At 38.3% G+C, this 15,301-nt stretch overlaps 1 protein-coding gene across 1 annotated transcript in view; it reads right to left on the bottom strand.

Annotated features, from left to right (window-relative positions):
- CLPTM1L (CLPTM1 like) overlaps positions 1 to 15,301 on the bottom strand; it is a 30,901-nt gene that overhangs the window by 12,194 nt on the left and 3,406 nt on the right. The window contains exons 4-9 of the mRNA XM_056332792.1: positions 14,245 to 14,387; positions 12,197 to 12,275; positions 7,501 to 7,618; positions 4,795 to 4,889; positions 3,273 to 3,357; positions 1,444 to 1,547 (exon numbers count right to left, since the gene is read on the bottom strand). Of these exons, the coding sequence (XP_056188767.1) occupies positions 1,444 to 1,547; positions 3,273 to 3,357; positions 4,795 to 4,889; positions 7,501 to 7,618; positions 12,197 to 12,275; positions 14,245 to 14,387 (624 nt within the window). The remainder of the gene's footprint in view (positions 1 to 1,443; positions 1,548 to 3,272; positions 3,358 to 4,794; positions 4,890 to 7,500; positions 7,619 to 12,196; positions 12,276 to 14,244; positions 14,388 to 15,301) is intronic.

The raw sequence follows: 15,301 nt of genomic DNA, 5'->3' as shown, positions 1-15,301 counted from the left end.
CTTTGTGCAGCTCAAAGAAGAATCTCAGACAGGCACAACAACCACATGAGATCTGAATCCGCCTGTTCTTAGGTAGTGGCAACTGAAAAATCCATCTTCATTATAAAAGACCAATAAAAAATCTTAACAGTTTTAATTGCACTTAAATCCTGTAGCACAGCTGATTGTTCCTGTTACCCTACCACCATACACGCCTGGTCTCCACTGATACTTCTGGAAAAAATGTGGTTTAGAGCCCAGGGTTCGCTCTTCCTTCTCCACTACAAACTAACAAAAGCATCACTTTTCTTGACCTGATTCACTTTTTTAAAAAAAATATTTTTTAATGTTTTTTAAAAATCTAGTTAGTTTTAAAAATATTTTTTAAATTTAGTTTAAAATGTTAAAAATTAATTTAAGGATTTAAAAAAAATTAGTTATTTAGATTTCAAGAATAAAAATAAAATATATTCTACAAAAGTAGCTGCATATTTATAGGAATATATATTTAGCCCTGAAACTTTGTTAAAATTTCAGACAGCTAAAGAAAGTTTGAAATACCAGATTAAACTGCTATTTATAGGAATAGCAAAACCACTGGAAAATCTGATACGGAAAACTTAACACACAGAAGTACATCAGACTTAAAAATGTCAACATACTGAAAAATAACATCACAGTCAATGAAACGGTACTATTTAGGATACCGCTGTTCATAGTTTTTAGAAGAGCTTCATCTGTTTCATACAATAAGCTGAAATTTAAGGATCACTTTCCGACTCTGCATTCAAAAATTTCATTACTAACTAAAAATTTAGAACTCTTTTGTTTCCACAGGGATTATCTGCAGCTGTAATAGATTTGTAGTCAAAAATTCCACTTGAGTGTCCCAAACTTATTTTTAAATACCGAGAGTAGATCTGCAAACCATGTTAAATTGAGAAATCTGCCCACTGCTGCTGACTGTGCTTTACTACACATAAAGCAGGCTGCTAAGCAGTACCTGCAACCCACTGACTGGACACAGCCTTCTGGAATAATGAACACAGCCAGCAGTCTCCTCCTTCCCCAAGCACCTCAGTCACCGCCAGGGAGAAAGCTGCAGCTCTGTGGCACTGTCTGATGGCACACAGCCTGCTCTTTGACAAACGCTTCCATGAAGGCTGGTTGATGTTGTTAATACGTCCCTGGTCAGGAGTGATGCCTACCAGATAATGTGATAGGAAGGAACCTCAGCATAGCTCTATGTTTGGTTTCCACAACACCAGGTGGACCATTCAGAAAAAAATGATACTTCCAGTTTAGCTATTAGTTTATCCTCTACCACTGAAAGTTAGTTAACGCTGCTAAGACAGCATACTACAGCAGTATTTTTCCAGTAACTAGTTTAGCATTCCTTTTCTACAATAAACTATGGATGTTGCTGTAGATACTGGTATTTGGTTCTAGAGTTTAAGAACTCACCTCAATCACTGCACCGATGCCTGCTGGGATCAGTACCAATAAACTTGTTTGTTCATCCAAAAGGAAAAGAAATATTACCACAGTACTAAAGCACCGCCAAAGCACTAGACAGAAAGAAATGAAAATGAAAGGCTTATTAATATTTAAATGAACAGCTGAAATGCTAGAAGACTGTTGGCCTATTTCTGTAATTCTGTCTTACACGTTTAAGGATGAACTCCTCCTATATACATCTTGATATATCAAGTAGTCATAGAAATAGCCAGTGATCTATATACCTCCAGGCAAATAAGGAACAAAAACATTTTAAGAAATTCTTATCATAAAACATGAAAGGAAACTGGAATATTTAAGGAAGACTTCTGTACTGCAGCAATTCAGCAATGTATCAGTACTATCATGAAGTATGAGCATGATTCTTGTCTTGAGGAAGCTGAAAGGCTGTGAGGTAACATAACATCAGTCTTTGAAACTCATGCAACTAATTTAATGTTTGTAAACATTAGGAAATACATTTTAGGTTTATTTTCCAGGTTTTGCAAAACCTTGGATGCTTGCAAGTGTCTACCAACTAGTTCTTAGATTCAAATATCCATCCTGTTAAGCAGGGACAGAAAGAGGTAAGAGCTACAACACACTCAGCCAACAACAATTACACTGCACCATTCCAGACCAATTGCTTGTTGCACTTCTCCCTCAGGGCAAGAAGGAGATAGCAGCAGAAAGGTGACTAAGGATTGCTGAAGAGAGGATGGAATCATCAGTTACTGGAGACTGAAGACTGCTACTTTGATAGTAAGGTTAAAAACCCCTCTGTCATTCAATTTGACTTTACTCACTTTTTAAACTGGCAATTAACACTTAATTCTGAAATTCCATGGACCACTTTGAAATCCTACTGTTTGGCTTAGGTATGCCAACAACACTATAAATGCCTTATAAAACCAAATGCACTCTGATGCACATGATAAACAGAGTCTCCACATGAGAAGAGCATGTTGCTCTTCATCTTGGAATGATTTTCTAAAACATTTTTTTCTTGGTATTGCTATTCCTCACATGTTTTAATTAATCTTTAAATATGATAGAACTTGGGCTAGTCTCAGAGGTCAAGTGACTCCAGGTTCATAATCTGAATGGAAAAAAATCTATTAGAAAAAACAAGCAGTAAGTATTAGCACAACAAACAAGGCTGGAAGTGTTAAATCTTAAGCATCCAGGGTTGGCTATTATCTTCATCTGCCTCTAGGAAGGCTTTGGCAGGATGTCAGATCACTAAGCTTCTCTCACCTTTCCCACATTCAAGTCAATTCAACCCTCCCACGCTCTTCCCCACCCCCAACCTCATGAGGTTTTACTGCTCCTGTTCACCTCAAAGCCCAAATCAAACAACAGCACTGCACTACATTTCCCCTCCAAATATTCTGGAACCTGTAGTTATCTACAAGGAACACATGGGACTCACATGACAGCATTACCCATGACAGAACATCCTCTCTACTCATAGGTTTCTTTCTGGTCCTCAATTTTTTCTCCAAGTATTTTTATGTTCCTTCAGCAAAGGAAATATGGTAACTGGCTTAATATTAAACTATTTCTTAATTGCAAGACAGTCAAACCTCAGAAGTGACACAAATGCTTAAAAGCAAGTGATACTTGAGCACAATGATAACAAAGCTAGAACCAGTCTGTCAGCCATCTTTTCATACACAAAACCACCTCATTTTGCCACCTTGGGGAATTGACAAAGTGCCAACTTATAGTAAGACTGAAAACATAGAGTATACATTACACAACAAGTGCACAACACTTCTCATTCTGGCCCATACCTGCTTTTGTAGACATCCCAATCATGCTCCTCTTTTTCTTCCAAAAATTGATATCATTTTTGAATGCAAGGAAATCAAAGAGAAGCTGCAAATAGCAAGAAACACACTCATTTGCTTGAAACTTGCATGAATTAGAGACTGCCAGATGAACTGTTAAAAAAGCATTTAAGAGGGAATTAAAGAAAAACCTGGTTTAGAAGCCCAAGCTCTAAAAGCAGTACAAAATGACAGGATGAATTCCAAATACTGCTAGCGCCTACAATGCTGCACAATGTGCAAAGAAAGTTAAGTGACCCAACACAGGGTAACATATGGCAGAGGATGAAGAATGAGGACCTTGAGGAGTTGCTCACCTTGACAGACCTGGGAAAGCCTCTAAACAAGATTCTACTGAAGAAATTTAGTCTTGGATAGTACCAAAGCTTTTTTTTTTTTTTTTTTAAATAATAAAAAACCCCTTACAATACAGCAAGTCAGCTTTCCTCTCTGTTTCATAACTAAGAAGTTGATTTCAACTTCGGGGACATTTAGAATTAAATTTATTTGTAATGAGTGGGGTTTTTTCAGTATTTTCTTCAGTATATTTTTCAGTATTTCCTTTAACCATTCACTATCTGAAAAAAAGCAGCACAGAGGCAAATTCTCAGGTCAGAGGATTTTAATGAAAAATACTTTTTTTTTTTAATTTGGGCAAACGATGCACAAAAATAAGAAGTATCAGAAGAGCTAGTCTGAGTCTACAGACACCTTATAACCTGATAAGCAGAATGGAAAAAATAAATTAATATGGCTGGGAAGTCTAAGCCTTTCCAACCAAATTAATTGCATGTAATGTAAGTACAAAGAAACGTTAACATGCTCAGCAAGTTCTTATCTCTCCTGGAATACAGGTACTGTATTGAGCATAACTGTAGATGACAAAAACAGTCACAGCAGAACAATGAAATCTAATACAATTACTCATTAAAACAAAGATTTGTATTTAAACCAAGACACAATACGTAAGAGAAACACAACAACAACAAATAACCATGACTAGAATTCTAAGCTTTGCACTTCACAGCAACAATTTTTTGAAGCAATTTAGATCAGCTGATCTAAATTTCTCCAGGGATTAGAAGTCTGAGACTCAAACCCTACTATTGGTGCCCAAGCAATGCCACTACAGTGGCAAATGTTGTGACAACTCAACAAAATTTGAACCAATGTTGACAGACATATTATTTCTAGGGGCTTTGGTTCAACTACAACTAAAAAGAAAGTGATTATGAAGTTAAATGTTTTATATTTCAGACAAGACTGTTAGTTTCTATCTAGTTATCTCAAATTTACGTCTTATTTCAGATTTCTGTGTTAACTTTGTATTGGAAATACAGCTGATAGACCAGAAAACACTTCCATTGCTCTACTGAAATTACTAAGAAAGTTCTGAATACATTAAAAAGTTGAAATTCAGCGCCCTCCCCCCTTTTTATTTATTTCATATGCTGCAATTCCTAAAACCCAAAATTTCTCCACTTACATGGAAAGCTGCTACGAAGAACGTCAAAGCCAGAAAGTACAGGTTAGTATCAACAAAAATTCCTTTTACTTCATCTGCATCCTTTTCCGAAAACCCTAAAAGAAAGAACAAGTAACTCTGCAAGAAGTAACAAAAGTTAACTGCTGTTATGCTAGAGTCCAGTATGAAAGGAATCTTATGTAACCTGCACATGTTTTGTTGAGGAATCATAAATCCAAAACATGATGGCAGCTTTACTGCTAAACTCCAAGTCTACCCATCAGTTACAAGCAGACTGATACGCCTTTAGCATGTTGTGTAACTACCACCTAAGCTGAACACCTGACAGCCAAATGTCAAGACACAGGAAATTATGCTGGCCTGAGTGGGAAGCAAAAGGGTTGTTAAGAGTTGGAATTTTTATTTGATACATAAGAGAAGCAACCTTCACATTAAAAACTAAAAAAAAAAAAGAGAAGAGGACTATAACGTAAAGGACAACAAAGGTTAGTGAGAAACACGGCTGTACATGCAACAGTAGAGACCCCAGATCATGGATGAGGCATCAATTCTTTTGATGGTCCTTGCAGAATTAAATTGGAAGCTTCTCTTTGATAAACAGAAAAAGACAAAAGCGCCTTCCCGAAAGCACAATCAGTGAGCTGAATACATACTCTCTATTGTCTTATCAAATCTCCTAAAGGAGGTATGTACCTTGTTATATGCTGGACAACCATCAATTCAAAAGAGTTAGAGCCTGTCCATGATAAATATGGTTGCCAGCAACAAGGAGCGTGTTTTCCAGAAGATACACCATGCCTTTGAATGCCTTCAGCCCGTGTTAAGATGCTTCCTTTTTGAACTAAAAAGTTCTAGCCACTGTGAGTAAAGTCTACCACTCTCAGAAAATACAGAATGATGCATTTACAGCAATGGTGCTAACTATGACACTGGCAAGTTAGATACCAATTTACTTTGTCATATCAGCTGTCCTGCATCACAGCAAGAAGAATGCGAACTCACTCATTTTCAAGTTGCTTTGGAGCTTTGCTACTGATCTAAGGTGATCTTTCCATAAGTTATTCCAAAAGGGAAGTTTTAAACCTTATGTTTCACTATCTACGTACTTAGAGAGAACAAGCAGCATCTTATGTAAGCTTTTCTCCCCAGGCAGTGGAGGTACTCCTAGGTTGTTAAGTGTCCATCACAAGACAGCCAAGACATGGAACATGAAAATTTCAATTATGCCATTCTGAGGAGGCTCACAAAAATTTATGGAGAAATGATGGTAGTCAAATGCTCCACACAAACTGAGCAAGCAGCTACATGATTCTTTCAAGATAGTTATTTTAAGCAGACTTCCATCTTTGATATAAATTAGACTGGGCTAAGGAGAAGTAGCTGGATTCTGCTTAGGGTGACCTTATTCCTTACTCACTCTCCCTCCTCCAACACCACAACATAAAAGCTTAGGCTGGAAAGGAAATGGAAAAGCCTAGACTTTCCATTAAATTACACTGCATACAACTAATGTGTCTTACAATATTCCACTCCGAAACTAGTGCTCAACAGGCTTCTTTTCCAGGAAGAATCAATGCCTTAAATGTTATGTTGTCCATCATAAAGTATTAATTCAGACATGACAGTGAATAACCAAACCCTCTCCTCTCCCTCTTACTGGCTCCATTTTGGTGAACAAACAATGCTACTGAACCGTACGGAAGCAGCATTACCCCTGCATATTTCTCTCAGAAAACTAACAGGATACTGCATCTATTTGCTTTTTAAAAAAAGAAAGATAAACTGGGAAGGATTTATGAATCATTAAAGTAATACAGCACAGAAGCTTTTAGGATCTCTTGGCCTGAAAAAAAGTTTAAATTGCTGTCTGAAGTGCTTAAAAAAAGAGAGGATCAGAGAGAATCCTACATTCCAGTAACCAGTGCAGTTACAACATAGTTCCTTCCTCTAGCATAAAGAGGCCAATTACAGTCTAGTGAGAGAAAACTAAGTTCAGCAAAGATAACCCTGAAAATAAGATGCAGATTTTTGAGAGTGATGATTAGACTCATAAAGATGTGCATCGGTGGAACAGACATTTAAAGACAATAAAAGCTTGGCTATACCATTACCAACACAGAGCGCACCAACCCTTGCTCCATCACATTTAGGCATAATACAGAATTTAATGGTTTCATGCACGTAAAGCCTCCAGTTTATCTGAATACCTTATAAATTTGTAATTGAGCCAAGGTGAGAGGCCAGCCAGTTCTGAAGAGTCAGAAGCAGTACGATCAGAAACCAAATTCCTTCTTCATGCTAAGCCTATATTTCACTGTAGGTATATGGCTACAGTGACCAGCTGTGCATAGCTTATATCAAAGCTTATGTTAATACTGATCCAGCTTCTCTGTTCCATGGATGATATGGGAAACCCATGGCAAAATAACTCCTCTCTATTTTGGCCTCTTGTGCTTTTACAGTATACTATCCAAATAAATTGTTTTAGAAACTGTTAATTCACCTCCGTATTCTTGTTTCCTACCACATGTCTACATTTTATTTCCATCTTTACCTTAAAGTAACACCATGTAAAATCTGTAGCATTAAACCTTTTCACCAGCTAACCAGAAGAGTTAAGTGTCATCTAAGTAGTGGCAACAAAAAAACTGAGTGGGGGTTGATTGGGTTTTTTTGGCCTAAAGTCAGGAAAGATAAAACACATACCAAATTGTTGGAGGGAGTACACGGCATCCTGCATGTGGATCCAAAATCTGAGTTTTCCAAGAGATATTTTGTCATATGACACTGTAAGAGGTAGCTCTGTTGTTGAACGATTTATAACCTGTATTTCAAAAAGATAGTTTCATTTTTAATAGCAGAAAAATTGCAACAATTATTTCCATTAAATAAAAAAAAAATGTCGTGATTTAATCACACAATTTTAAGACGTCGGTCTGTTTTTTGGAAGGGAATAAGATCTTAGACTTTGTCCTGGTTTCAGCTGGGACAGTTAATTTTCTTCTTAGTACCTAATGCAGTGCTGTGTTTTGGATTTAGTATGAGAATAATGTTAATAACACACTGGCTGCTAGGTAATGTTTATACTAAGTCCAGGACTTTTAATAAAGTTTCTCAGGTACTGCCAGGGAGAAGGCTGGAGGGGCACAAGAAATCGGGAGGGGACACAGCCAGGACAGCTGACACGAACTAGCCAAAGGGATATTCCAGACCAGAGAACATCTATGCTCAGTGTATAAACTGGAAGGAGTTGGCTGAGGCCTGTCAGTCGTTGCCTGGGGGCTGGTCGGCATTGGTTGGTTGGAGGTGAGCAACTTTATTGTGCATCACTTGTTTTGGTTTTTTTCCCCGCGCCTTCCCTTTGGATTTTATTCCTTTCCCCTTCTCCCTCCTTTTCTTTACAACTGTTATTATTTTACTTCAATTATTAAATTGTTCTTATATCAACCCTTGAGTTTCACCTTCTTCCCAATTCTGTTCCCCATCCCTCTGGGGGGTGGGGGGAACAAGTGAGCAGCTGCACAGTACTTAGTTGCCAGCTGGGGTTATACCACAACTTCTATACTATGCTTGAAGCCTTTGGGTTTTTTTCCAAGAAATGTTAAATTAGCAGTTTGTTCTCTTCAAGTTCTTATAGCAACCTCACTGTCACCGTACAGAAATGCCTCAGAAGTTTACACAAAGTTCTCTCTGCTGGTCTCAGCTCAAGTGGGAAAAGTGTGCTTAAGGTAATGCTCCCTTTTGACAGTTCTTCTCTGAATGTATACGCTAAGTTTACCTAAAAAAAAAAAAAGAAAATATCATATCCCAAAGGCCACAGTCAGAACTTCACTACATTAGGCTGTTTTTTAGAGAAATTGAAGTTACAATTCATACTAAAACAAAAGGTGGGGAAGCAATGTGATGGTATTTGCTCAGACTGGTGAAAACACCACAGCTAAAGCTAAACAAGCTGCCCTGGCTGCAACCTTTGGGTTATGGGGTGTCACAGAAATCTTCCAGCTCCAAGAGAAACAAATTTCAGCTAATCCTACTGTATCTTCTACACTTTAGTTAGGACGAGAGCTACCTGGGGCCCCCTTAAGCTGAGGGGGCCGCGGGGGGAAGTCTTATAATTGCCTCACCTCCTTCTGTGTGATAGCTGACTGTCTCTCAAACACGTTTAAACCAAAGAAAAAAATAATTGTCCTCACAGGTGTTAGAATTCTCTGCAGCTACCCAGGTACAAGTTCAGACAGTATGTTTTAAACTTGCAAGGACAGCTCGAGACTATACACAGGCAGGCACCTTTTGCAACAGTTCAAGATCTATTGCTCCCAGTTCCCAATCACTACCCAGTCATAATTCCCACCTCAGAACTGCTACTCTACACTATACCTGTTTCTATAGCAACTAGTTAGCTGACACCTATCAGAGATGAATGGGCTGCTTCTGATTCTTGTATTACAGAACATGGTTTTAGCCTTCCCATGTATATCAGTCAGGTGTGAACTGGGGAATAGTTCACTCCCCCATTCACTCTTTCCTCCAGTGCATACAAACAATTCTCAATCTCACCACCCTCCAAAGACCTTACAAGCTTTTCAGACAGTGGCAGAACATGCATGCATGCATGCGAGGGAGAGAAAGGAAAGGTGAGAAAGTTTTATAAATACAGCAGAAGAAAGGAAGCTTGAGAAACTAGAAGGGTGCCAAGGATCTCTGAACTGCCTGGAAAAAAAGAAGAAAAAAACCACACCAAAACCCCCCAAAACCACAACGTGGTTAGAGCTGACAGTAAAGAATGCTGGCAAGATTCTACAGCTGTTTACCAAAAGCTACATAAACATCTTCCAGGCTTTTTCTCCTTTTTAAAAGGATGCATGTAATCCATCCATTCTCATTCCAATTTCACAGTCTATCAAAGATAGCATCAGCATTTCTGGGAGAAAAGGAAAAGACATTTTATCTGTGCAGGACAGACAGGAAAGTTAAGTTTTGCAGATGCATGGGTACGTAACACGTGGCAAGTGCACTCTACACAGAAAAAGCACTACACTAAGGAGTTAGGGGTAGTGTAGGGAGAAAATCAAAATGGCAATACAAGACAGAGATAGGAATTCTTTAACACCAAAAGCAAATTAAATTAAGATAATAAAGATGAGAATGAACTCTTTCTCAATGAATTAAAAGCCCACAAGGGCTGCCTCACAACCTAGTTGAGTGTGATGGTTGCTAAGCCTTTGAAAACTAGGGAGTTACCAAACCTCTGCAATACAACCTACTCTTGTCGTATGGCCTCAGAACATCACACAATAGCACTCTATCAGTACTACAAAACAATGCGTAAACAAAGCAAATAAGCTCAGTGGTGTGAATCTTAAATTTTTCTCTTTATTAAATCAGGATCCCATGCAATCCCCAAAACTGCAGCACTGGTAAGAACATTTAAGAACGCGAGGAACACATAACGTCTAGGCTGTAGTACTTACCAAAGATGACCTACATCTCGGTCTATAACAATAGTCAGTATATCTGACTCTGTAATAATAGTCAGTTCAAAATCTACACAGCCTAGCATAAGCAGGGAAAACACATCTTCAGCTCCATGACTTTAGGTCAGGCACACCACACACACAGCGTCTATGCCCCTATTTACAGCCAAATGCTGACCTTGCTCCACCTTGCTACCTGCTTTCCCTTATTCTTTCATGCTCTTTGCTTCCCTCTCATTATCTCACAGTATGCGTATTATTAGACCACTCTTTCTGCAGGGCTAGAGAGCAGTTTGGCAAGCCACTACTGAGAAGCCTCATAAGCCAGTGCCAAAAGGGAAGTTTGCTAGTTTTGACAGAACAGTCTTTGCAGCACTTCTCAGGATCTTTAATGACTTTTAAGGCAGTGAGATACAACAGCATTAACCATGACATGCATGACAACTGTAGGAATGTTATTAATAACATGATAATGCTGAATTTATTTGTAAACAGGGTACATGACTTGACCAGTTAAAAGCTCATATGAATGTACTGAACTGAATGAGCTGTGGTAAGAAACTTAAAACAAGGGACAATGACCACTGAGAAAGACATCACAAAAGTCTTATCTACAGAAATACTCGACAAAACTATCTGCTACCAAGATCTGTAACAAATGCTCAGGAGTTTATTTTAGCAAACAAGGTTGGGGTGGAGGGGATACAAGTTCTTAAAGAAGATCCTGCCCAACACTAATTAACAAGATTATTTAAGCTACAGTTAATGAATTGGAAGGACAACTTAGAAGGTCTGTGGAATGTTTGTATCTACCAAGGCTTCCATCTAGAAGATGCTGAATCCAGACATACTCATTTAACGGTTTTGAGACATTCTCTAAGACTTTTGTTTTCAATAACTCCAATTGCTAAATTCTAGTCAATGCAACTGAAAAGAACTGCACAGCTTAAGTAAGAGCTGCTAAGATGAACATGGTTTAGATGCAAGGACTATCACGTGTAACCTGTACTAAAGGAACTGCATAATTTTCCACAAGAGAAGAGTTGGGCAAAAACTGAACACAAAAAATTATATTTAAACGTAATAAAAAAGTGGGTTGTTTTTTGTTTGGGGTTTTTTTTTTTTGTTTGTTTTTGGGTTTTGTTTTTTTTTTAACTGCAGAGTTGACTAAACACTAGAACATGTTGCCCAGAGAGGCTATGGCATCTCCATCCTTGCATATATCCAAAGCCAGCTGGAGAAGATCCCAAGCATCCCACTCCAGGTAACCCTACTCTGAGCAGAGGCACTGGACTAGCAACCTCCAGAAATCTCATCCAACCTCATCCTTCTATAATCCCATTATTTAAGTCCTGATTTGTTTTGAGTTCACAAAATCATTGGATATACTGCAACACCAACTTTTCAGGGGCTCAAGTTACTCGAACACTATAGAGAGCACCACCAGACAATTTAAGCACAAATGAATTTTTCAGAGATGAGAGAATAGCCACTGACTTATCTCGGTGTAGCTGTGTTCTGTATGCTCATTTCCCTAGAAGCTACAGAAGCTGCTGTGGGATGCTAACACTCCTTCAGCTTAGGGAGTCAAATTGCTTGTGACACTGCTCCCACCACAGCTGGTGCTGCAGTAATGTCTTCCATATCCACCCAAAAGGCAGGAGCAATGAAATCCAAGTATCTTTTGGTGGAATAGAATGGAGTGCATGGCAGGTACTTCTGCCAGAGGAGTCTCAAAACCCACATCAAGACTCTACAGTTACCACAGTTGACCACATTAAGTTAAACAGTCATTGGTAAGAGTCCTTTGGTGAATTTGTATTTTTTTGCATTACAGCAAAGAACCTATGACAAAACCTTAATTCAAACAACTATTGAAGATTAATGTTAAAACTGTTAAATGTAATTAAAGGTATTCTATTACTCACCATCAAATCTTTCACTCTGTTGCTTAGCTGATCAATAAATAATATTGGAAGGTAATGCACTGTCTTCCCCAACTGAACCCTAGGATGTTTAAACATGGATTTTATGACTGTAGTGATCTAAAAAGAAAACTACTTTTATTCAAATTAATACTCATTCATCACTTTCAGATCTACCCATGTAGATATTTCCCACCACCTTTCCAGGCACATTTTCTTTTAACACACAGCAAGAAAGAAGCCACTAGCCTAGAGTCTTTCGTTGAGAGATGTCTGTATAAAAAAATCAGGCATGACATATTTCTCCTTTTAGTTTGTTTTTATTTTTCTGTAGAAAGACAGCAGAAGAAGAAGAAAAAAAACCAAATGAAATTCGTCATGATGATACTGAAGCTGTTGTATGACCAAGGCTAGAGGAAATTAAAGAGTTGGGTGAAGAGAAATGTGCTGAAGTTTACTACCATATATTTGTATCCTTTGTCTCAAGTATCCTTTCCTATGCAACAACAACCCTGCACCATCTTCCCCACCCTTCTGCACCCCAATGACATCTATCAGGTCAGCAACAGCACACACTCTAGCTATCATGGGACTATGAACATGATGGCTGGTATGCACACAGGAAGGCTACATACTACTGGAGAGAGAGCACACGAAGCAGAAACATTCTCTGCCTTCCCAACAGCAGCTCTGATTTACACTGTTCTACCACCTCACCAATCTGCTTGAAACAAATAGAAACTTTCCAGCATGTGAGCCCTTTACAAAATTGACTGCTGGAAAGCTATTTAGCAAATGATGACCTATCTGCAATCGCTTTCTCAGTATCCTAGAAGAGTATTTAGCTTAATGCCTTGAGAGACAAATTCTTGAAGTTCTTCACTAGAAAGGCAGTTACCTACACCGTGATGCTGTCAGTAAAAGTCTACGGAACTAGCATAGCAGAGCTTTTTAAAGCCTGAAAGTTAAGTTTTAGTTGTTAACAAAAGAAATACGTCCCTATGCATGCTAAGAAAGGCCGCATACTAAATATGCAATGGGCAACAGTAATACAGAAAAGTACTAAATCAAGGCTCAGAAACACTGCTTGGTTATTTAACTGAAAAGCTTTAGATTTCTATGTAATAACTACAATTAAAGCTACTGCTAGTGGAATTGCAGTGGGCTACTTCATATCCAAACTATTTCCTGTATAATACAACGATAAAACAGCACTGATGCGTATCTAAACACGACCAGAAAAAATACCCTCGTTCATCAACCCCAGTCCAACCCCTCCTTGTTACGAGCCTATCTCAAGAGTTATTAAGTTTATCTATTCTGGCCAGGAAGCTATCCCAGAACCCCAGCGTCTGCTGATTAAGCAACTACTTCTGGATTTAACAGGATACTTGTAGAGAAAGGCATCAACATACAGCAGCACAAGCCAACACAGCACTCTTTAAATGGTTAATACTGGAAGTAACTTAAGCAACCTGTGAACAGAAGCTACTGCCAGCATTTAGCAGCCTAAAAACCTATCCCCCCTTTTTAGTATTTTCTTGAGAAAATGACATAATGTGGGAACACACACTGCCAAAGTAAAATAAAGCCAATCATAAAGGGAGAAAAAAGATGTCATAGATCAGCTGTGCCTCTTCAGCACCTGCAGTTTGTACAGATAATTTGCAGCTGAAGGATAACTGGAAAGGTCAAGGGACAGTAATTGCTTTAAAGGCCAGAAGTATGATTTGAGAACAAGGCAGGTATGAAATCTGCTGTAGCATTTTACTTGTGTCTTTGTAGTTCTGCTTTACCTTACTATGATAGCTCCATACCAAAAAGCATCCTAAACTCTGAGCTGCCCAGGAATAAGGTAATCTCCAAATAAGGTTTTCTAGTACATATCTTACTAATTGTCACTACTGAAATGCAAGCATTAAAGAGTATTTATTCTTGTTTCCTAAGCACCAATTTAAACCTAAAACACTAAAGTACAGAGGATTTCTGAAGAAATAAATATGCAGGAAGTTTATAATAATAAATCTAGCAAAATTATGCTGTTGACTTACATCTTCATGTAACGGTGAACATCAGCAGGGAGGGATGATCCATCAAACACAAAGTCTTCCACCATGATGTTTAAGGTTAATCTTGACCTCCAATGAGAGACAGGTTCATCTAGAGCACTGGTCTGTTTTTCTGCTTCAATTTGCTATAAAAATAAACATACTGTTAAATAATACAAAATTTTGTATAGGATAATACTTCCAACTCACAGAAACTGTGGCGTGACTAACTATACCACGAAACAGAATTCCACTGAGAAACACCTCACCTTAACTTCAACCAGATTAAGTATTTTGCTCAAATACAACAGAATGGATTGTAAAGGCCCACAATAGTCTGATGCTGAAAAACTTCAGTGCCCATTCACAGCCTTGTTCATCAAGAATGAATATTCAGCTAATTAATCTTAATACCTTAGGAAGGTGGATACGAGTCAGAAAAAGTCACTTTGAAATAAGGACTGTAGAGTAGTCAGATGTTACTTCAGAACAGTCAAAAGGATGTGGATGATCAGCCATAATTCGGGGGAGTAAAAGATCAGACCATTTGTTTTGAACTTCTGAGCTTCCAAATGCTGCATAAAGTAGTGCTGGATCCAAGTGTGACCTTAACTTTCAGCAGACGCTTCTTCCCAGGGCATTCTACCTGCTTTTCTTTGGATGAACAAGAGCTGGAAACAGCACTGCTGGCTACAGGTATATTTCAGATTCCGAAGACGAACAGAATGAAATTCTCAAGTTCCACTTAATATGAGGCACAACAACCATTCACAAGTATTTAAGTAACACTGTATTTCCCCCTGCCCCTGGTGAGAATCATAGCATTTGTCAAGTATCTTACTACTCTCTTGGAAGTGGAAAGTAAGAACACCCTGAAGGAAAAGAAGCAATTTTACATTGGTCACTGACCAATATCAAAATCAAGGTTATCTCTCTGTTTCATAAAGGCAAAAGATATTGATTCACATGAATCCACTTCAGAAAGCAGCATCATGTTACAGAACAATACAGTACTTCTACCAAAAGCACTGAATCCTTAAAGAAATAACGTTAAGTAGTG

Source organism: Falco biarmicus, chromosome 3 (genome assembly GCF_023638135.1).
Source record: "Falco biarmicus isolate bFalBia1 chromosome 3, bFalBia1.pri, whole genome shotgun sequence".
Lineage (NCBI taxonomy): Eukaryota > Metazoa > Chordata > Aves > Falconiformes > Falconidae > Falco > Falco biarmicus.
The sequence above is the reverse complement of the archived record's forward strand: the minus strand, read 5'-3'. Positions and strand labels throughout refer to the sequence as shown.